Source organism: Rhea pennata, chromosome 6 (genome assembly GCF_028389875.1).
Source record: "Rhea pennata isolate bPtePen1 chromosome 6, bPtePen1.pri, whole genome shotgun sequence".
Taxonomy (NCBI): domain Eukaryota; kingdom Metazoa; phylum Chordata; class Aves; order Rheiformes; family Rheidae; genus Rhea; species Rhea pennata.
The window spans coordinates 21,537,082-21,561,778 of record NC_084668.1 but is presented as its reverse complement, the minus strand read 5'-3'; the positions used below and the strand labels follow the sequence as shown (position 1 = coordinate 21,561,778).

General features: G+C 38.1%; 1 protein-coding gene across 3 annotated transcripts in view; it reads left to right on the top strand.

Annotated features, from left to right (window-relative positions):
- The window catches only part of STK39 (serine/threonine kinase 39), a 139,189-nt gene that overhangs the window by 80,192 nt on the left and 34,300 nt on the right, over window positions 1–24,697 (top strand). For all 3 annotated transcript variants that reach the window (XM_062578408.1, XM_062578407.1, XM_062578409.1), the window contains exons 11-13: window positions 11,220–11,342; window positions 11,463–11,495; window positions 12,672–12,739. In XM_062578408.1, coding sequence (XP_062434392.1) covers window positions 11,220–11,342; window positions 11,463–11,495; window positions 12,672–12,739 — 224 coding nt within the window. The remainder of the gene's footprint in view (window positions 1–11,219; window positions 11,343–11,462; window positions 11,496–12,671; window positions 12,740–24,697) is intronic.

The window sequence follows — 24,697 nt, the reverse complement described above, 5'->3', positions numbered from 1 at the left end:
CTCAGGGAGAGGTTAAGGTGTACAACGTCAGTTGACTGGTTCCTCCTTGTTTCTAGCAATAAAAGTTGGCAGACTTATTTAATGTTTACATGCATATCATCATGTTAGAGAGCAACTAATGGATCCATTCACTTCTGAACCTGTTATGTATTTAGTCTATATAGCATTTTCACAGTGTAAGTGTGTTGTGTGAAGGACTCTTTCCTCTTTTGCCAGATGCATCTGTCATTCAAGCTGTCGTGAACAAACCAAAAATTTATTTCCCTATAAAATTTTTAGAGAGCAACTGGACCGTAGGTTTCTGTACCATGTGTCTAAATATTTTGATGAAGTGAAGCACACTAAGGATTGTTTTTACAGCTGACAAAATGATTGTCTTCAGTGTTTGGGTTCCAGTAATCAGAGAAAAAAAATGTTGATTCCAATGATTGTTTGTAATATTTCAAAATAACAAATGCTCAAATTCTAATTTGTTTTAATTTATTAGCTTGCAATTTTCCTCCTGTAAAATTTTGCCTAGGGTAGTATATATTTTCAAAATCTGGGGCAAAAAATGGCATAACCATGCAAATTTAATGGAAGGCATTAAGAAATTTTGGACACTAATTTATTCAGGAAGCAAAATTCTGATGTCCGATTTGATTGAAATTCTTTTTACCACTCCAGAACTGATGTACTTGCATTTTTAGGCTAGTCTTTCATTTGAAATTTGCCTCAGGCAAATTAAGTGTTATTCTGACAAGACTCCGTGTTGCCATGCCTGTTGGATGATCCTGTATCAGGGCATATATTTGAACATGCTAGAGAAGAGGAAGTGTGTTTGGAAGCAAGCTTTTTCAGCTTCTTTTGGAATGCCAGTTTATTGTCTGCATTTTACTTGTGTTGAGTGGTTCCCCTCTTGCCTCGAGCCCTTATGTCTTTATGCCCAGTGTGAATGCTCTGTGTTCTCTGTTACTCCACCTCTTGCTGAAAAAGCTGGAGGTAACTGATGTTGCACCAAGATGCAGGGTGGAAAGCAGTAGTTACTTCCATGTTTATGAACTTGCCATCTCTCAGGTGATTGTAACTGTGTGCTCTTAGCCTTTGGGTATTATTTAGGAGACTAAAACCTCTATTTTTCTATGAAGAGAGATTTAGGTTTGGCTTCTGGATTTTTGCGAGTCATTAATCCTTGAAATTCCAGAACTACTACATTTCCTTATGCTAAAAAAGCTAGTTGAAACAGTGTTTTGAAACTTGTGTAGCTTTTACTGGTGTTTCAAAGGCTGTATGAAGTAATGATGATAAATATTTGGTGAGAGTAACGGTGTACAATAAATAGGGAAGGGTTCTTAAGAGTAAAATTCAGCAGCATGATCTCTTAAAAAGCAGAATAATTTTCCAAAATACACACTTAGAGCTTTTTAAAGTAATAAATTCTCATGAGGAGTAGTTAGGTAAAATTTCATACCTTTCTCTAGAACCACTTGATTGTTTTGCTTCTTTCCTTTCCTGTGTACTCAATGGTTGACTGTGGGTATTTTTCCACCATGTTGAAAACATACCACCAGGTCAGTTTCTGTCACCTTGATTTTTCAAAACGCTCTTGAAATCCAGGAGTAAATTAATAGGATTTCTTGGAATGGACAGAATATTTAGTCGGACAAATCTGAAGAGCATTTTCTTGCTTTTCTGAGCTAAAGTTTATTTCATTTTTGCTGCACTCATTCATGGCCATTACAAAAAATTCTCATGCTCTTTATTTTCCTGCCACAAAAGTGCTCACCATTTTGTGTAGTGAACAAAGCATGCAGGAAAGTGCATGCTTTTCGTGCAGTCTTGAAGAGAGAACATGTCTCTATCTGGAAAAGGGAGAGATCTTTAAGGTCCTTCCCTTTTCTGCCTCAGTCAGTTTGAGCTCTTACTAGGGCAGGTGGCAGAAAATAGAAAAGATGATGAGGTGTTTGAGTAACAAGCTTGTCATTCCTGATCTCCGTGGTACGTGAGATCGTGTATTATCTTGAATACTGTACTGGCAGCTGTAGCAGAAGGGCATCAGTAGGAAAATGAAAGACAACAGAAGGATGTGTGTTTCAAATTGAGAGTATAGATTGCCTTCTTTAGGTCGATGAGTGCAAGCTGTAGAGTGGCATCGGCTGTTCTCTAGCTAAAAATCAATAAGGAGTAGTATTAGGGCTCCACAAAGATTTTCAAATGTGTGTTTTAGACAGATGGGGTCTTCATGTACGTCCTTCTCCAAGAATTCAGGAACATAATTGAGCTTGTGACCTGCCTTTCCTCCATATAGAGAGTCAACAAGGTACCTTTTTGTTACTGGAGTGCTTAATGTTCACTAGTACAGTCATTTTTGCTTACATAAAGACATCTCATTTATCGTGCTTTCAGGTCACCTTTTATTCTTTTGCAGGGCAGAGTTAAAAAGGTTGTTTTAAGTCTGCCCAGGACTCCATCCCAAATATTCAGTTGCTAGAAACCTTGATAGGAGTAGCATAAATACTTGAAATACTAGGATGATCGACCAGAATTGTTAATCCTGTAGTCTTTTTGTGGAATGAGGAAAAAAGACAGTAGATGCGTAGTATTACTGTTATTGAAAGAACTGATTTAAGGGGATCTAAATCATGTGGGTGTGCTATGTATGAATCGCAGTATTTTCTATGCGTGTACATACTAGTATCCCACAATGTGTCTGTTTTTAATAGCTAATGAAATAAAATGCCCAATCTGTTAGTGTTCCCAGTTCTCAGCTATTTTCAATAGTTGTGAATAAGGAAATAGAAAGATCTTAATATTCAGAAAATACTCACTCCCTTCCTTCGTCACTCCCTCCCACAAAAATAAACTTGTAAGAGATTGCAAAAGAATCAATGATGAATAGTAGATTCTTCTTTCCCTAGTCTCTCTAAAATGTACATATAGCAAGCACATCAGCACTTAGAAGACAAGAATTTTGTTTTGCTTCCTTTTACTGTAGCCTTTTTTCATTGAGCTTTGAGGAATGTGGGCAGCTTCTGCATTCTGATGCTAGAGCTCTTGCTGTATCAGGCAGGCTTGGGTTATGGCCTTATTTGAGCTAACCTTTGATAAATAGGGTTTAAAGTTGCCTTGTTCATCTGGTTAAGCAGACATTCTCATGGAAAGCTCATGCATGCTATTGTGAGTTTGAATATTAATTTTCTATGCCCTATTTTGAAAGGGGGAGCACAAATAACTTCCGTCAACAGCTTGAAAGGAGGAGCACAAATAACTTCTGTCAACAGCTTAATTTATTCTTAAATCTTTGTGACTTTGGTGTATGCTGTCAGAATAAGCATTGACCAGAAACAACATGCACAGTAATAATAAATTGTTATTCAGTGTTTTGTGGTAGTCATGATCTTTTCACTCGCTAATTTGTCAAGCATTTTCTGTTCCAGCTGACATTTATATTGTCTCTCTTCTACAGCTGTGATAATGTTGGCAGTAGCTTGTAAAGTTTTTCCTCCTACAGACTGCCTTTGGTTGGAGACTACAATGATCCAAGCTGCTTTTGTGTTGAGTGCAGTTTAAATGCCAGTCATTCAAATTCATTTTTTATTCCCTCTGTGTTTTTCTGATTTACGTGAAATATGTTTTCTAATATGTGTTAATTTGTCTTTGTAAGGCTGCAGGCTTTCATTGTTTTCTTTAATAGCTAAAGTTATGAATTAGTTTAGTTCCTATTTTGGAAGGAACATTTAGGTTTTCTAAAACAATAAAACCCAGATTAGAATTGTACATGTTTTAACTTATTTCCCTTTTTCTCTGAATGGTTCTACTGAGAGAGATGTAATCCTTGCATAAAGACATGTCAATACAGCATATTTCAACTAAAGTTGATCAAGAAATTGCATTTACATACTACTACATACTCCAGAAAAGAATTTCCTCCTTATTTTTACATAGGCATAAGAAGTTTGTTTCAGTTCCCTGATCTGTCATAGATTTTCTTGTTGGCTTTGGATAAATCACTTCATCTATCCTTTCTCACTTATTTCTACGAAATGGGCAATGAACCAAGAATAATACGTAGAACACTGCACCCCTATGATGTAGTAATAAGGGCCAAATGCAAACGTACTGCCTTTTTATAGCAGTCTTCTAGTAGTATCTAAAAATCATAAATCAGTGTAATTCCACGTATTTACAATACTGTAAGTATAACCCTGTTGTGCATACTTTTGTTAAGAGCACAGTTCAGACCATTGCTTTTAATCACCTTCCATTTGCCTTGACGTTCACCTGCAAAAGCTGTACGTTTTTAAGGCTAGTTGATGCTTTTGTGTTTGGAAGGCTGTCCCAAACTCCCTTTACACCTGCCTCACACAGTGAAGACGACCTGCATTTTGGGAGTTCAGGGCATCAAGACCTGAAAAAGGTATTCTAGCTACTTAGTCATGATGCAAGAATTTTTGAGAGACTTAATACTATTCTGATTCACAAAAGGAATTTGTAAACTAGTGTTACTTGTGTCCAGATAGCCAGTGCTTTGCTGAGGAACAGAATCTACTTTTTTTATTTCCTCACTGTTCATCCAGTACTTATGAAAGTAATTTGGGTAAATAGTTCTAATGTAGTGCCATTCGTGACAAACATTTTTATGCTAGCACATAAGAAAACTGATGAAAGGGCATTTATCATTGAATTGGAATGAATCAATGGATTCTGGAGCTATCTGGATTTGGACAAGAATATGGAATTCAAACTACCAAATGCACTACTTGTTAATGTAATTTTAGGGTAAGCGTCCATTCTCATGCTGCTGGATTTCTCTGAACGTTTCAGCACTGACTTAAGAGAGATTGAGAAGTTGAACTGAAATCCACTGACATTTTTAGATTATAAAGATATGTCTTTTGTCCAGCATAGAGTCATGTTTTTGCAGACGAATATTTATGTAGAAGCCGTAGCTTCAGTTGCCAAATATGCATTTACAGCCTTGAAAATCTGAACACAAATGGACATAGGAAGCAGAGACTTTAATTGTCCATACATAAATAAGAGGAATTAAAGATAGTATGAATGAGGAAAACTAGAGTACATAAAATAGAGTAGGATAGGTCATATGACTGAAATGCTATGCTTGATGGTCTTATAACGTAATCAGAAGAGAGGTTTATCTGTTTTGTCAAAGGTAAAGCATCTTTGAATCTCCTCAAAATGTTGGTAAGTAGGGCGCACAAACACTGGCCTTTCTTCATGTTTCCTGGTCATTGTATGTTATCTTTGGAGAACTTATGTAATATTCACCCATACGCTACGTCATCAAACCGTGCTCGTTCTGGAGGCTTGAACTTCCTTCAGTATTGTCTTGAGATAATTCCCCTCTCAGAGAACAACAGATAGTTGAGGTTGGAAGGGAGCTCGAGATACCACCCAGAACAATTTGCACAGGACTGTGTCCAGATGGCTTTTGAATATCTCCAAGAATGGAGACTCCACAACCTCTCTGGGCAACCTGTTCCAGTGCTTAGTCACCATCATTGTGTTTTTTTGGTTGTGTTTTTTGTTTTTTCGAAAATCCTTATGTTCAGATGGAACTTCCTGTGTCTCAGTTTGTGCCCATTGCCTCTTGTCCTGTCTCTGGGCACCAGTGAAGAGAGTCTGTACATCCTCCTTTCAAGTTGATAAGACCCCCTCTGAGTCTTCTCTTCCCTAGGCTGAGCAGTTCCACCTTTCTTAGTCTTTTCTCATATGAGAGGTGCTGTAATCCCTTAATTATCTTAATGGCCCTTCACTGGACTTGCTATAGTAGCTTCATGTCTGTCTTGTAGTAGGGAGCCCAGCACTGGACACAGCACTGCAGGTGTGCCTCACCAGAACTGAGCAGAGGATCACCTCCGTTGACCTACTAGCAGTGTGTTTTCTGATGCAGCCCAAGTTACCCAGCTAACCACCACCCAGGTCAGTTGTCCACTAGGTGCCCCCCCCCCCCCCCCCCCCCCGCCCCAGTCCTTTTCTCCAAAGCTGCTTTCCAGCAGGTTGGCCATGTGTGTTCCAGCTGCTGTCTCAAATAATGGATGTCTCTTGCTTTCTTCACCTTCCTGGGCTGTCTGTCCTGAAGAGCCTGTATCCAGCTATCACAGCATTCTAGTTATGTGAGCTGTCCCACCATTTTTGTGTGAACCCATTGAGACCACAGCCCTGCAACTGCATATAGATCTCTGTATCCTACTGTTTATTTTACATGCTATGTGTGTTGCTGAACAGGCACTTCGAAAGGCACCCAAGCATGCTGATTTCCGAGACAAGATCAGAGGTTTCCTCATAAAGCTCTTTGTAGGCATTTCCTGACTTACATGCAAAATGCTTGAGGTACCCCCACTTAATCCCTATTCTGTTGGTTATATGTCCCCTTTTGTTCACATCTCCCTCAGACCTTTGTGGCTCCCTCAAGTGGCTGCTAGTAATTCTCCCTTCCCCTGTGCTTCTTAGATCAAAGCCCTCCTTATCAGTTGGTCAGCCTGTTGCCAAAAACATTTTTGCCCTACTTAGGTGGATCCTGTCTCTTCCAAGCAGATAGTGCTCCTCAAGTAGGGTTGTGGTCATAAGAACCAAAACCCTGTTACTGACACCAACTGTGCTGCCAGTTGCTGGTATGCCGTATCAGTCCACTCCTGCTCACAGCCTTCCCACTTACTGTCAGGATTGAGGAGAAATTCACCTGGGCCCTCATACCCCTGATTACTGCCCACAGAACTCTGTAACCATGTTTGATACTTTCCATGTTGACCTTAGCAGTATCTTTAGTGCACACTTAGGAGTGTAGTAGAGGTAATAGTCAGATGACTGGACGAGCCTCTGCAGTTTCTTCACACCGTCTCAGATGCAAGCTGCTAGCAAGTAGCAAACCTCTGTAGATGACAGATCAGGCTGGCAGATGGATGCATCTGTCCCATGCACCAGGTAGTCGCTCACTACTATCACTTAACAATTCCTCTGAGTGCTACTGTGTGGCTTGGGATCCATCAGCCCAGAGGCTTTGCTTCAAAGCATGCCCAGCTCCTTCTCAGCTTTGAAGGCAGTGAACCTGCTGCACAGCTGCAAGCCTTCAGGAGAAGCAGGAGCCTTTTTCCTAGGGCCAGAAGGCACCAGCTTCCAGCCGTCTTCTGAATCACCACTTACTGTTTTGCTAGACACAGCTTTTACCTGTGGGGCAGCTGGGGGTTGGGACTCTTGAACCTGTAGAGTCCCTGAGAAGGTCCTGCTTCTCTGTCTCCTGTCTTCTCTGATGTTGCTTGGCCTGCTGACCTCTTCCTGTAACTCCTTCACTTCATGACACAGCTCTTCAACAGCAGCACACCTCCTGCAGCAAAGAAAGTAAGTCTACCTTCTCCTCAGAGAGAGGTGCCAGGCCCTCCCTGCCACCTGAGGCTTGCAGAGCTGTATCCTCCATGCTCCGTCTGGGCTGGTGGCTCCAGCAGCTGCTGGGGGACATGCCCTATGGCTCATCACCACCAGACCTGAGGACATGCATGCTGGCCTGAACTGAGATGAGAACCCCTTCTTTGCCTCCTCCTGCACAGACTGGTGCACATGCTGCCTCTGTGAGCTGCTCCCTTACTAAAGGAAACTACAGTTTGATGGGAGAAAATGAGATAATCCTTTCCCTCCTCTCCCCCAACAGGCATACCATAATGGTTTTGCTACAGACACATCAAAGAACAGTGGCACAAATTCCTGCTGTTGTTTTTATCCCCTTATCCCTCTGCAGTCTAATGCATGGTTGTGTTACAGTTTAATACATGTATGTTTAACTTGTTCAGCAAAATTCTTCTGTGTATTTGACACCTGTGTTTGTGAAATAAAAGAAAACAATCAAAACTGAAAAGGATGTGAGAATATCACCTAGAGAAATATGATCTGTGTTCCCGCTCCAATCAAAAGTGTTTCAAACATAACAATTACAGCCATGGTGCCACTTAGAAATTGCTTATCTTAGTTCTTTATTTTAAAAAAGGCCTGTTATAATTGCTGCTAGTATATTGGCTGGGAATATTTTCCTTGGGTTGAATGTTGTTTAGGCCTGTAAGGACACAAGATATATAGAGCTTTACCATGTTCTGTGATGAACATTTCAGCAGCTGCTTGAAAGGTCAGAAAGGCTTGATTACGATGTGGTAAAAAGTCTTCAGACTTATGATGGGAAAAGAGACAAGAAGTTGATTTGCCAACATGGTGTGTTCATGCCTTGCTCTGTCTTTCACCTAGTAGACGTGTCCTCCCTGTGTGACTTAGACTCTTTGTGGCTTTAACCAGAACAGAACCTGGCAGTAAAGCTGCTATTAATAAAAAATTGTTCAGCTTCATTTAGCAAGTAGTATAAGAGTTAAGCATGCCTACTAATAAAGCTGTGATAGACAACACCTTTGCATTTTTTAAGGCTGAATAGGTTGGGTACTTTGCTGTAGCTGAGATTATGATTTCTTTCCTGTGAGTGTGTATGCTGCTGGAATCATTCTGATGAACGTACTGCAAGTTTAGACTTTTATTTTTCTGCCTTCAGACAACTTTCAAGAAAATCATTTAATTTAACACAATATTTTATTTTGAAGTAAATTATTTTCTTTTCCTTGAGCCATTTGTTTATTGCTTATTAAAAGGCAATCTGTTTAGAAACTTGAAATGCACTTTGTCTTCATCAGTAAAGCTTTCTCCTGTAACATTCTGCAAGCATCATTAAGGTCTATTAAAATTTTTCTGGTTAGAATAAATCTTCAGAACAACTGAAAATGGATGCAGTTGAGATTTTGATTAGTGTATGAGGAAGTGTGCAAATGTGTTTGTAAACTGTTGTATTATATTCTGTTTGGAAAGCGTGTTCTCGGTTGTGGCTGATGTCTTCGCATGGGGTTTTATATAGCTGTTAGGAAAATACTTGTGCTATTAAATAAAAACCTGCATCAGAGCTCTTTCTTGTACGACTATAATTTATACCCACAAGCACCAGAGGAGTTGCTGGCTAGAATCCCTTTTATCTGTTATCATCCCTGATGATTTAGAGGGGAAGAGCTCACTAATTGTGTCTGGGCTGATTGCAGCAGAATATGAAACTGCTATGCTACTGGTTCCAGTAACTTTTGCTTGCTCCTCCCTCCCAAATGCACGTGAATTCCTTCTACCAAGCCCTAAGGCAGCTAGAGCTAAAATTGGTGCATTGGGAGCTTGGTATAGGAAATAGGGAAAATAGAGTAGTGTCCTTCAAGTGATGGAGTAGTGCATTCTCCTAGTTTTCCTCTCTTCACAACCATAGAGTTTGCAGAATAGAGGGAAACTGAGCAGGGCACTAGGGGGACTTTAATAGGTTTTGCAGGGAAGAAATATAAGGAGGGGCAGCACAAGAATTGAAGAAGGCATGGAAGTGTGCTGAGCCACAAGAAACTTTACTCTTTCCTCTAGTTCAATCTTATATGTGTAGAAAGGGGAGCAGAGGGGTGCACTGGGAGTGAAGGAAGAGTGCTAAAAAGTGCAGATAGGGACACCAAGATACCTGCTTGTGTATGTACAGTTTTTTCAAAGAAGACTCCTACGAGCATGCTCACCTTGCCACTGTGGTGGTGTCAAGCCTGCCAACTCACAGCTTGTGCTCAGCTGAAATCTAGTAGAGAAATAGCTGCAGCACACAGGTCTCTATTAAAACAGCTTCAGAAAACAATGTTTTAATATCTGTGTCACACAGTTCTCTAGAAACTCACATACTCAAACTTTTAGTGTCCTCCACAATTTCCACATGGGGTGAGGTTTAGAGGAAGGTTAATGTCGGTTTAGTTTCTACGTAATTTTCATCGTGTTGAAAAATAAGTGTTTTTTCTAGTCAGAAATCAGACTTTTTTACATAGTTTTTCCTGTTTTTTGAAGTAGCTGTGCTGGCAGATTGGCTTTCCATCACAGCCACTAGCCATCACGCTATTGAGTGAAGGATGCTCAGTAGTAGGAAGAGTGTAGTATGTGCAGTAGCATGAAGAATGCTCGGTGTACTTCAGTGCAAGGCAGGAAGACAATACGGACAGAAAGCTGTGAAACCAAATCTGAATCAGGCTATTATATGCCACTGTAGATACTGACAATTTTGAGCTCAGGACGTTTACCTCATGTTACAATTTGTTTTGATGGTTATTTTTTATTAGATGTCTTCTCCAGTACTTGGCCTGAAACTGTGTTTCTGCCAAATTAGTTCTCCCTTTCGTGTGCTGTGAACATTTAAAGCTTTGTTCCCTTTCTTTCTGTTACCAATATGCTAACTGTTTTTCTGAATAACTTTTGTTCTTTTTTAATACTTTAAAAGGACATACTTGCATACAGACTTTAAAAATTCATAGTGATGGGGAAACTTAACTGTGAGCATTTGAAGCTGTACAGTGCGAACTGTATCTAGTATTTTGGTTCAGTAATGTAAAATAATCAGAGAAACTGATTTTGATTTAAATACCAATGGGACTTCTGGTTACTGTTCTGTGCTTCCAGCAGTCTCATGAGTCTCATAAATGCTAAGGTGTGGTAAGAATTGTTAGATGTTCTTTTGTTTTGTTCAGAATGGATGAGCAGAACCCTGAGGGGGAAAAAAATTTTTTGTCGGGCTCTGAAAAAGAGCAAAATGGTATTAGAGGATATTTGATTTTTCGATTTAGCGGCTGGATGCTGCTATTATGCTTTGTTAGGCTGCCTGATTTATACACATTTGCCCAGGTAGTGTGTTGTGGTGCATACCTGCCTACCATTTTACTCTGTGTGCAATGCTTTTTTTCTTTTTTTGAAAAAGAAGAATTTTATTTTTAAGGATCTTTAATACCTTTTACACAGTTTAAGCTTTTTAACAGAACAATTAAAGTTCTTAAGACTTGTGTCCCACAAACAACATTTGTGTAACCTCTAGCACCTTGAATAGCTTCCTTGAAATGAAAGGATTAGCTGAGAGTAAGCAGTTCTCATCTGCTTTGAGTTGGTCCTAAAAGTTATAAAATGTAAAACGAGTTGTTAAAAAAAACCCAAAACCTTTTCTCTGTAAGAATTTTACATAGGTTAGCTGTTCCCTCTGGCCCAAGGATGACCCCTGAAGTCAGATGTTAATCAAGTATGTCGGTGATTACTCTAGCAAATTCATGAAAGCATGTAGAAAAAAAAATGTAGTGCTACTGATTAACCATAACACAAGTGAAGACTTAGGATATCTTTATAATGGAGAACACTTAATGTTTTCAAAGGTTAGACGAGTACCAGGTTCCAGTGGTCACCTCCATAAAACAGAAGATGGGGACTGGGAATGGAGTGATGATGAAATGGATGAAAAGAGTGAGGAAGGCAAAGCTGCTTTTTCTCAGGAAAAGGTAACTTCTGTTTATGCTGAGACATTTACGTTCTGCAAGATATTCTGTCTTAATATTAACCGTTAGTACTTCTGGATCTTTAGTGTGTAAAGCTCATATCTTAATACATTTGTTTTCCAGTCACGAAGAGTAAAAGAAGAGGAGAACGTAGAGGTAAACAGTTCTTTATTAGTGTTTTTCTTTCAAATGTAAGAGGATTTCTTTTTAATTTCTATTATTAAAAACGTGAATTAAGATGAAAGTTTTGTTGTCTTGGTCCTACAACCTTGTATGGCAAGTACATGTGGGGATAGTTTGGCCTGAGGCAATTAACTTGAGCACACACTGGATAAAATGGATAGGAAATTCAAAATAATGTTATGTTTGTGCCCAGGAGAATTGGTTAAGATAAGGTAATTTGCCTTTTTTTAATGAATCTTCTTGACTAGATCACACTAATTGCTGTCTTTCTGTCAGACTAATGATGGCTGTTTCAGAGTAGCCAGAAGATCTCTAAACAATTTTTCATTCTTAGGATTTGTATCACGACATGTAGCTGGTAATTAAACTACTGCGTGCTATATGCAGTAAGATAGTTCCATACTGTGGCATAGTAGATTAATTCAGAGAACTAAAATACTATATTGAGTTTCGTGGCCTTATGCTGACAGTCTAGGCAGTATTGCTGCTGTAAATAATGACTTAATAAGATTGCAGGTTTACAGCCAAGGTGCTGTTATTTTAAAATGCTCATTGTGTGGGTGACACTTGACACTTCACCTGCAATTTTAGATTCTTTGATTTTCTTTAATATCATACAATCTTCAGAAAGAACAACAATTTCCTACTGATTTGATCCTGTGGGCTCCTGAGATGACCTCAATTTTCAGCTGCAGAGCTAACTTGCATAGTGTTTCTGTATCTGTGGAAGTTGCATTCTAAGTCTGAGATGTCTTAGGGCCTCCACACTGCTCTTCAGCTTCTCTTGTTTTCAAACAACTTGAAGATTTCCACATCTTGGAATTTATGCTAAGGCTTCAAATCCACAGCTAACTGAAATCAGGTTTTAAGTACCTGAATCAGTTTATAGAAGGTAAGAAAATTCAAAAATGTGCAAACAAGGTGGCTTGGTTGTGGTTTTCTGGTCAGGAGAGCTGCTAGTAATCACAAGTATGCTGGTATCACCGACGTTTTACACTGTGTTACTAGAGCTGCTTAAAAGGTTTTTGAAAGTTAGAGGATGTGCAAAATATTCTGTGCTGACTTTAAACTGTTAGCATGGCAAGTATTTCAGGATTTTTTCCCCCTTGGCCTTCATTACAACATTTTTTTTCCACCTCCCTTTAATAGTCTCAGCCTGCTGTTAGTGATGAATACAGTGAAGTTCCATGTGCAGTGAATCTTGTTTTAAGATTAAGGTAAGAAATTCTGCTATTTATTTTAGCATTCCTTTTTAATTTATTGTATTATTCCTGATCTCCCTCACTACTTTCATAATATTAACATAAAATAAGTGTTAACCTCTTTAATCTCCCAGTATGACCAGTATGAATAATGTTTCTCTGACTAATTACTGTCTTTTAATTGCTTACTGAAATAGAGTAAAATGAAAAGCAGAATATGAAGCCTGTGGCTTCAGGCTAAGTGTACCCTTCATTAAGTATTTTCTTTCTTTCTTTCCTTCTTTCTTTTCTTGCAATGAAGGATCACAGTGAGAGATTTTTAATGATTTTTTTTCACACTTCAGCAGTCAGCCTCTGTCAGAAATAAACTATAGCTGTATTACAAGCTTCCTACTCAAAACGGTTTTCATTGGCAAGTTTGGTCAGCCGTTGTGGAGAAGTGACAGATACTTTGGAAAAAAGTTATGAATATGTTGTCTGGATTTAGTTTATACGTAGTTAAAACAAGTCAGTTTACCTTCCATTAAAATCAGTTTATAACTAATATTTGGTAGAAGCTGCTTAATTATATAGTTTAACTCTTGGAAGAAAGTATTTTTTCATGAGAAGCTTGATAGCTTTCTTTGTACTTATAACAATTTTCTTTAAAAGTTTAAAAAACTTACTGAAGCTTACATTTGGACTTGTTTTCATCCTGCTTGTGTTGGCAGGAGATCAGAAGTCCCTCAGAGAGATCCTAGTCTTATTTTTTGGGAAAAGTTAAACATCATTTTTATTACTAACAAAAAGGTAAAACAACATGCAAACAGACAGATATTTACAGTATTACAACCAGTAGGTTGGAAACAAATAGCAGATTTATACATGGCATTAAGACAGTAACATTAAAAATACTAGTAATCAGAAAAAACCATGTGCACAGAATTGATGATTCCAATCATCAATTGGAAGCGTAAGTTGATTCCAAAATCTATTATCTTCCCTTTTCCTTGACTACTTCTCCAGTGACAGCTACAAGAAACTGCATGTCTCCTAAGGGATGTTCATTGAAGGAAGCAGAGATATATTTTATGGTGGGGAGGGAAAAGCCTTTCAAATTATTTGGAATCAGTATAGTTCTTGTCCATAGTTGTTATAACTACCCAATTATAATATCAATATTCTTTTTTTCATTTTCATTTATCAAACTGACCATCGTACACAGCCATGTAGAAGCACAAGTGAGATGATGAGTATTTTTAAATCATGATGAAACCTGTAGGGTGATTAGTTTCTAGCCGGTTACTTGTTACTAGTTTGCGTATCCAAAGAGCAAACATTGTTGTCCTGCAAATACAGTAAAATGCCAAGGATTTTGCTTTCATTTTTTTTTGCAGCTCTTAGGCCAGAAGTGAAGGAAGAACATGCTATTTGCATAATCAGCCTTTTTTCTTGTTAAGAATCCTCCTAATTCACAAATGACAATATTCCCACTGCCACCCTCCCCAAAAGCAAGTCCATAATAACTAAATTCCTGGGGTTACAAGTGTGAAGGTTAAGATGGTTATTTGTAGAGAAGGAAGAAACAATAATTTAGCTTTTAGGAGGCAGAAAGTTTCCTCTTCACAAAACAAGAAAGTTGTGAACAGTAGATACCTTCTGGTGCTTGGGAACACTTGGCTGTCTTGCAAAAATAAAAGTCTGGTGAATAATTTTGCAGAGTGAACTTAGTTAATTTAAGCTGACCTATGTTCCGGGGAAGAGTGCTCGGTGATACATTCAAACTCCTGGCCCCAGCTGCATCCTGCCTTAGTGATGGGAGGTGGCTGGGTTATATATCTTTGTCCTGTTTGTGTTTCCTTCTGAAGGAAACCTGAACATGTGATTGGGTCCGAGCTAGAGTACAATCTGTTGGGGTACCGGGGAACAGTACTGCAGGGTGCGTGAAAAAGCATCCTTTCCCTTTAGTTGCAACTTGTGCTTCCTCAAGATGGGGCTGCCAGGTCCCTGTACCTCTGCCCAATGGTATAGATTCAGCATTAGTACTTAAACATTTATTTTTATTTGCTATTTTAAAGTCAAGCATTGTTTTGTTTAGTATATGGAACATGCATACAGATTCAGAGCAGCCACTGGCTAGTCTATAATACACACTGTGTGTTTAGCCAAGAAGTAGCTTTGATAGCATTTAAATAGTTGTACTTCCTTTCTGCTGTGGGCCCCAGAAGGGGAACAACATAGGCTTCTGGGAATGTGGCAGGGGCTATGAAGTCTGCTGAATGCTAGTCTAAAACTAACATTTGAGTGTCTCGTTCTGCATTAAATTTACAGAAACCTTTATTTGGGAAGAGAGGCAGATCACAATTCACTAACATTTAAGAAATTTTCAGTTGTTTTCATTGTCGGTCTACATGTGAGGTGAAGTGTCAAGATCATTGGCCTGTCAAGGTTTGATAAGGTATCTGTCAGTATACCTTGTTAAAGGTTTTTCAACTTTGATCTTACTATAGGCACATTAGTATGGCCACTGTTTTTGCCTCAGGTGCAAAAGATTGCACCTGAGAGTAGAAGACTCCTGGGTTTGCTTTTTTGGATCTATGTCTACCTTATGTGACAGTGAGCAAATTCAGGAAATCCAGCTCTGGAGAAGTGCTGTTTGTGGAATCCAAAAAGTGTGCTGCGTTATGGACACAGGATCAGGGTTCTTCCCCCAAACTCCCAGAGAGTCCTGATATCTGTACTTCAGCACTCTGCTGAACAAAGGTCAGAGTGGTTTGAGGCTGACCTTCCAGTGAAGCTTATACGACATCAGTTAAAGTGTGTCTTGAGCTACAGAACTACTGTTTCAGGAAAAGAACAGTGTTTAGAATATTAAAATATTAGTGTTTGAGCTATTGCTTTAGTCTGTTTTATGCTAATTCAACTGACTTTTTGTTATCTGAAGGGCAAATACATTGGCTTCCCTTAAAAATGCCTAAAAATAACTTCTCTATGTTATAGGATGTGTGCCTGGTGGCCCTCAATCACTAGAAGTCAGTTCAGACTTATAGAGAAAATCTCCCTCTACACTCCAGATGCATGCAGATGTCCTTATGCTAGGATTATTGCAAGATGAATGATCTTACATTTATGGTAGCTGTGTATGGGGAAAGCTGCTCTGGCCCATAAATGTTGTCCTTGGCTGTAATTAACTTTCTAAGTAAATTCTTGATTGTCTGAAAGTAAAAATATTGCCTGTTTTGGAATTTGTAGTTGATAAAAACTGTATAGATGAGTTGCTTTGTGCCATGCAGCATTCCTTTGGGATTGCAATGTAGTGAGCAGCTAAAATGCTTGCAGGGATTTCTACATTTATTCACCTCCACTGCAGACTTTAAACTGTTTTGCTGATGTCTTCTGGTGTATTGATCATTAAGTCTTCTAGCTGATGTGGACTTGAGTCCATCAGATAATTTTTATGAGACTGGTTAAAATGAACCATAAGTTGTGAACCATGTTATTACAGAGCAAGTTAGCTACAGTGTGGGGATAGAAACAAACAATTTCCTGTGATGCTTCATCTAGTACTATTATATAGTTTTTTTGAAGTACAGCCTACATTCACACAAACATTGTGAACATTAGATGCCAGATTTGAAGGCTTAAAACACAGTACTCATCGTAAGTGTTGGAAGCTTTTTCTTCTAAAATAACATACTTGAGGCAATCATTATATAAATGGCAGTGGCTTGATTGGTTCAGAGCACATTGGTTTTAGGTGCTGTGAATTATGGTTATTAAAAAAAATGAACAGATGTAGGCAAAAATGTAAATGCAACAGGAAGGAATTGTCTGGTTTTGGGGGGTGAGAAGGGAAGGGGAAGCAGAGATGGCAAGAGACGACTCTGGAAGGTCTCACCTCTTCACTGCTTCCCGTTTGTTTCCCCAAAGCTGGCTCTCGGCCGAGGGGGAGGCCGTGGCGGGAGCCGACAGGCACTGGAAGGTGGCGAGCACCTCGCAGGGAACGGGGCCTGTCTGTGCAAGGGAGGCGGCCTGGGCTAGGACTGGGGGAGAGAAGAGGTTTCCCCAGGGTCCTCGCACAGCCGGGTGCGTATAAAGGCTAGAGGAGAGAAAACTCTGACGGTACTTGCAGTTTGGTTGACTTCTTTTGGTGGAGGAACTAGCAGAGGGTCTGAGGTGGAAGCAGAGGCTGCTGTTCAGAGTCTGAGGGGTAGAAACAGCTTTGGGTGAGGTTTGGGAGTGTGGGCTGAAAGGTTTGTAGACAGGACACAGTCTTCAAACTGAGCACACCCAGAGATCTGGGACAGGCCAAAGCCTTGGAAGACAGGCAACCTTCTACAGAAGAGGAAAGGACTTTTAGAACTGCTGCTCTGACTTGTTTTTCTTCTTTTCAAATCATGCTATGTTAGGCCAAAAATAAAATCAGCTTTTAGAACATAATACTATGAAAAAAGATGTAAAACTGTGTTCCAAGGAAAGTTAATAGTACATAATAAATAAAAAAAAAAATGACCCTCTCAAAGGACGAATTCAGCCAGAAGGATCAAAGTATTTCAATAATGATGGTACTGGATGGCCAAGTCCTGTTGTTTTTCTCAGGCAAAGCGGGATTGGACTAGTTCAGTAATTGAGTCAGGAGTGCCAAATTAACAGCAGCCTCTGTTTAGCAGAAAAGCCATGTTGTGGATGAGATGCACAATTCACATGCTGAAATAACAATCTTTAAAGAATCCCATGGCACTCTTTCTAGGAGAGCTGATGTTTAATTTTTTTGGTCTGGATATTTTCCAACTTGAATATCTGATTTTTTTTTCTACCCTTACTTTACATTTAATACTACTTTGTTGTAGAGAATAGTCTTCTCAGTGGGACTAACTTGTAAAAATATTTTCTGCAGTCTGAGTGCAGGTGGCATAATTGAACTTTAAGAACTACAGTCTGCCCAGCTGAAGTCTCAGTTGCTTCTTTAGTTGGAGACAGCATTTTCCAATTCATTTTCTGCCTTTTGGACTGTTACATCTTGAGTATTCTGCCCCAGAAGTGAAATTAGCAGCAGTGTCTGAGGTAATTCTATGCAAAGCTTGTGAAAGGCTCTGATATTAAATACTTAACAAAGACCATTAATATTTTTAAAGCTCAAATTTTAATTGAGAAACTGTGTTTGAATTTTACCGTGATCTGAAAAATATTGGTTCTCAGAAAGTGGTCATTGCCTCTCTGTTGCCATGGAATATAACTATGACTCAAACTGTATAAACTGTCATTATATTGGCATGTTGCTACTTCTTTATCATGTACTTCACAATAAAAGAAGAATTTGGAGGTGGGGAGGAAATAAACCTGTAATCCAAATTATTCTCTCCCATCAGGCTGTACACAACATGCATCTCAGCAGAGGACCATAGCAGGAACTCTGTGAAGAGAGATTGCTGTAAGGCAGTTCTCTGTGCTTTGATCCTCGACCGTGACTGTTCATTCATACCACTGGGGAGAGGGGAAAGGGAGGAAATACCCGCTTCCACTTGAGGTTTCCAGGTTAACCGCAACGTTGTTACGGTTACAGCTATGGGAAGGTCACTGTCTGGGAGTCTGACTGTTTGGATTAATAATGGAGGCATTTCATGTTAAATTGAGAGACTTGTTAATGGTTAATAGTTAAGAATTGCAAATTATCTGAAGCGATCTAAGATGGTTAAATTAGCTCCTATGACAGGAAGTTAATTTACTGACTGTAATTTGGAATGTCCCAGGACCTAATTTAATACAGTTCTTGTGCCGTAGATGAATTAAGCCTGTGGAAGAACAAAAGGGGCAAATGGAAAACTTTACTTAATGCACTTGCAAGGCTAGTTCTGTTATATAATTGCGTATCTTATTTAAAATCATTTGTGGAGAAATTCTAAGAACTGTATGGACCAGCACTTTGATGGTTATTTGTAGGTAAATGTGTGTTTTGTCTCTGTATTTTTGTTTGTTTGTTTGTTTTACAAAAATATTTCTTCAGCTAATTCTTCAGCTGGTTTATCACACTTCGATACTGTGTCATTTGATACTTTCTGAGGAATATACCTTCTCAGGAGCTTGAAAGACAGATACAGTTGAGAATAACAAGTCCCATGGAGTGGAGTAGTTAGTAGCTGGCAATTGTTACGCCAGGCTACAACAGGAGAGTCATTAGGACTAAGTGAAACGTGATTTCCTCTGCATGCCAGAACAGAAGTGATAAAACCTCAGTCACCTGTCTGAGCTGAAGCTAAAGCTTAATTCTTCTGCTTTAATGTAGTCCTGTTTTTAGACCTTTTTCTTATAAAATTAAATACATGCAAAGTTACAAAAGAAGATATCTGGGATGAAGAAAAGTCAGTCTGCTACTGGCACAATCACAACCAGTGTTTGTGTTTGGGTAAAGTGTATTAATATGTTATAGGAACATGTCATTTTCTTTATGTTAATGTTTTATTTTTTAACTCAATCTACTTGCAGTGGGTAGAGGTAAAGTGATGTGTGTATATGTAAAGACATCTTAATTTAACATGCAAAATGATTGGCAGATCATTACTCAGGAGGAAGATGATGGATTTATGATAAATAGATGCATAAAAGCCTTCGCACAATGTTGAGTAGTAGTCAAAAAAGCAAGTAGAAAGCTAGACAAGGGACAGGAGACGAACCAAGAAATACAATTGTATATAGCTATATGCATCTACTTAACTTGTGTACGTGGTTTTCCCATGCCTTGCATATTGTGTGCAGTTCATGTCACTTCTTGCCTGCCACTCCTAATCTCAAAAATTTCAGAGAGGAACAGGAGCAGCAAGGATAACCAAGGTTATATACTGGCATAATTCCATAGCTGAGGGGAGATGTCTATATTTATGATATAAATCCATGATGTATAAAACAAAGTAGCACAAAATTCCAGAGCAGGATTTGATTATTCGTTGTCTTAATGCAGGAACTAGAGGAATCGGATAAAACTGGCTGATGTGGTAGTCTTGAAACCAGTAGAAGTGCTTAGAAACCACGTTGAACTGAGATAGTTCCTGAACCACAGATGGTTTATGGCTGGAACAATATTTGCACAAAGCATTATCCTGTCCCACCTTTATCTCCTTTCTTAGGCATCCACCATTTCCACTGTCAGATACAGGGTACTTGGCTAGAGTTACCTTGGAGAGCTACTCTCATGTTGTTGATACTTAGATTTAGATTTTTAGGAGAAAAAAATTATAAACAAGCAAACCCCATGTCTTGGAGACATATGACTAAACTTGATAATTGACTCAGGAGCGTAATCCGGGAATTCTCTCTCATCTGTTTCTTTTAGTGGCAAATTCTTTAGGTTTTTTTGTGATCTTTTAAAAACTTTTTTCAATTCAGTCCATTTTGAAAGAAGTGAGGCTGATGTGTATCCTTCACCAAGTGCAGATATTTCTCATTATTTTTGCTTTTTGAGTGGCTTCTGTTCTTGGATGTATTGAATGACAACTTCCACAAACCATTTCCCAGGTGGGCAGTAGATTTATGACTCGAAAATAACAAGAGTACCTCTATAGGATGAGAATTGACCCAGTAACAAGTATTATAAACTAAAGCATTTGTAGAATTGTTGATATCAAATGTACTTGTGATTACAGTATTGGATACTGTCCTATATTATATTTTGCCGTCACCTCTAGAACTATTGGCCTGGAAATCGGGGAGCTGTGGGGATGTGGTTACTGAATTGAAATTTGTTTTCACAGCATGGAGGCTTGATGTAAATAACTTGTTTCATCATGATTAAATCATGACTGAAATCAGCAAGCAGGAAGCCTTGATTAAACTATTGATTCTAATCATGTTTTCTACTTGTACCTCAATTATTTTTTTCAAAGTTTGATCTTTAAAAATGATAAGTTATGCATTTCTTGTTCACTATTTAAGGATGTTTTTATGCCAAGCTCTATTTTTATTGAAAAATGAATTAACATTTTTAGATTTGTTTTAATTTATTTAGCAAACTAAAATAATCTTGGATGCAATTGTTATACCATCATTTATTTCATAGAGAACTGATGTATTTGTTTATCAAAACAAGTTTTGCACTTAAAACAGATTATTATTGAGCCATTGAATCAATATATTATTTCTGCTTATTAAATTTAGATTATCAACATTTGTATGTCTAAATAGGTAGAAGGCAGGGAATTAGGTGTTCAGTCTGCATAGATGTGGTTGTAAATTGTTGTGGTTGTACAGACATTTAATAGCATATGGAGGTGTGACAGTTATTTATTGTATTCTGTCTTTTATTTTATTATTTGCAAAAGGAAGAGAAAAGAGTCTTTTTGATTTTCAACTTCCAATTATCTTCTCTAGTTTGAATGAATTTTCTTTTCACTTGGGTTTTTGGATCCAAACTTCCACATCCAAACCGAAAACCTAAAGTAATTCAGGCAAAAAATGTCTCTAAACAACCAAGTGAAGCACACTTGTTATTTTAAAGTCTGAACAAACCTCTCTTTAATGCTGACAGAATAAAAATGGAAAATTTGACAGCTTGAATTGACCTTCGAGCTAAAGGTAATTTTCTTTTGTTTGTGTACAGCTCAAAGCTCAGAGTCTGCTCCTGAAAATTGTTAAATTTATTTACATTATAAATGTGCGTGTATGTTAATGTTTAACTATAATATGGCTTACATTTTGATAATATAATACTTAATTCTAATTGGATAATTTTCTAAAAGTTTAAAACACATCACATTTTCCTTCAGAGGCCATACTGCTTCATTAATCTGCCTTAAAGCTGCTTGTGAGTGTGGTGACAGGCTACATTTACCTCGGGTAAAACCAGTTGAAACACTATTGCCCATTTTGGCTACTTTTTGCTGTGTAATACTGAAGTTTACTGTCTTTCCACTGTACTGATATGAGTGTTTCTGGGGATGTATTGAGTCACTATAAAATGATCATGTTTTGGTTCGTTGCTTTGTAATTTCTGATATTTTGGGGAAGTAAAATTTTAAGTTAGCTCATTTTATTGATCCTGTTTTGCTCCACAAACTGTGGCATCACTGCTGTTGTGGGGTCTGTGAAGTGTACCAGGAGATGCAGTAACATGCAGCTGGGACAAGAACTTAATACATCAGCAGGCTTTGCTGATGAAGGCTATTTATTGTAAAACCACTCCTGAGAAAGTTTGTCAGGGAAACTAGATGAAACTTTTGAATATTTTAAAATAAAACTCAGACTTCTTACTCTACTGGAATACTTGCTACTCTTCTTGATGGACTCATCAAGATCCATGAACTTCAGATTGGTGCTATGCAGGTAGCTATAAAAAAGCTATACTGCTTTTCATTGCAACTAGGTCAGTAATGCTCTTTCACTAAGTAAAGTTTGAACTCGGAAAGACTTATGCAAGGAAATGAGGAAATCAGGACCAGAAAAGAAATGAGGTCCTAAAAAAAATAGTCTGTTCCAGAGTTTCCTGTTTGATTTAGCTGGGAATAAACATAGCATAAGGAGGGGGGAAAAATGAAACAAAACAAAACACTGAAGAGCTTATGACTTTGATTTAACTTCTACCCTTAGCAGCTAGAGAAAGAGAAGAGACCTTATTTAAAAATGTGTTTAGGTATCTAGGTAAATCTATATTATCTCCAATTCTAACATTTTTATGTCAAGGAATGAAGGCTTCGGGCAGTAAACCAGCAGACAGAGAGGAAGGACCTGTGTTCATATGCAGCTTCTAAAATGATCAAGCTAATCACAGTTTTACAGATCTGCCTAGTTTGTACTTGGATGTGAGCCATGTTTCTTGTATCATATAACTTGAGAATTTCATAGTTTTACTGTCATATCCCATCCAATCTTGCAAGATTAAAAGCATTCCAATTTCTTTTAAGTCTTAAATAAAGAAGTAGAGACTGATCAGCTCTGGACAGGAGTGTCATAAAGTCCTCTTCCACCTGAGAAACTGCTGGCTGCCTCTTAATTATATGGCACCACGGACAATGTTAGCTGATGTGATTGTGACTGTAACAGTTCGCTTGCTAACAACCAATAGTAACATACACTTGTTTTTTCTGTATGGTAGATGGCAAGGGGAACCTTTAATAGATAAATGTAGCATAATTCCTGCAACCTAATATCCAAATGATAGTGTTTTATTGTAGTATTGGCTATTTTTCACCCTTGAAAACATTATTTGGCTCTTTTACATCAGTATGATTGTTAACTTCTTGAAATATGGTGTCTAACAGATGTCTTTCATTACCGGTACCTGCTGTTTATCTAAGAGCAGGTAAACATTGTTAAAGGCTATTTGAGCTGTGGATTAATGCTATAAAACAAAAACATCAAAGAACGTTGTAGAATGAATAGGCTTTTTATACTCAGTACTGGAAAACGCTTTTAAAAATTACCATCACATTCAGTGAATACCTAGCTTGGTTTTACTTTACTTTCTCTCGGCATTATTAAATCCAAAAAATTAATAGAATATTATACAGAAAAAAAGGTATATCCTGGCTTGGAAGGTGTACAAGAAACTGGTTTGAGCATTGTGTTTGGTAGTGGCAGGATTTTGTGTGTTCATCTCCTGTCTTGCAACTTATTCTTGAAACCTCATATACAAATCATTATTTCCTCCCTTTGGTAATGTATATGGAGAGGAGTAAGTTGTAAACCCATGGGAGTTTTTCAAAACCACTGAAATAGATGGTAGAGTTTTAATGGATTTTGAAGAGCTTTATATTTTAGGTCTGTATTTTGCTAATAGAGACTGAAATCCCATTTTAGTTGACTGCAGTCTGTAAGCAGGACTGACTTTAAGCATCTCTTTTGTTACTATGAAAAGTTAACAAATGTCCTTCCATTTAATCTAGAACTGACTTGAAGTCATTAAAAATATGTTGACAAGATTCATCCCTCTTTACAATGTATGATGAGCTGCCAAATAAACATGATCTACTCCTCATAGTATAGTAATGAGTAATAGAAGAGATGGGATACTGATCAGTAAATGACAGTGGAGCATGGAAGTGTGAAAGGGATTTGCCTAAAGATGTGGTGAATCCTCGGAAGACTGTTGCTTCTTTACGGTAAATATTTTCTTCTGTTGTGTTTATGTGATCCCATAAGAACTTTAGGGTTCTCATTTGGAAAATTAACAGCAGGTTTCCTTTTATTGATGCTTTGGTTACAGTTCTGTTGGGTTTGTGGTACCGTGACCTTAAAAAGAAAAAGATATGTTGAGGGGGAGATGTAGTCTTGCAGGGGTGGGAAAGAATTCTTGCTTCCTTGTCCGAGTTGAATGGATAGATTCCCACATTTGCAGAATAAGAAAACTGCAAGGCAAGCAAAGTAAAGGGACAGAAGTTTTAGATACCAGGCCAAACATCGGATTAGGTACCAATGGATACATTCATTCACTTTCAAAAGTTCTACTCCTGCTTCCTCTTTACAATAGTGAAAGTAAAACGTCAGGTTGCAATTTCTTGTGTTTATATACATATTAACTGTGTTCTGGAAATAAGTTTGAAACAAAAAGTATTAATTGCTCAAAATAGAGATTGGAAACAGCTATGACCTATCTTCAGTACGCTTTCAGTTGACATTTTTAACAGATAATACTTACGAAGGGGTATTGCATCACTTTATCAAGATTTTCCGTGAATCAAGCTCTGTAGCATACCACAAAGTGAATTTTATTGTAAAATGTATGAGTAAATTGTTGTCCCCTGGGAAAGTGAGCTCACAGTAGTTCTTATGGAATGAAAATAGAACACTGTCTTCATCTCTTTCACTCCTGCTCTGATCAGTTTTCCCAATATGTAATATAGGGCAGTGATTGGAAATCTAACACATGTGGATAAACCGGCAGTGTAAGAGCTAGACTACAAAGGGAACAATATTTAACTAGTGCATCATGTCTTGAGCATATGGAAGTGAGAAAGGAGTGACAAATTACTGAGGGAATGAAGGTGACCAGAAGTACTGGAATAACCA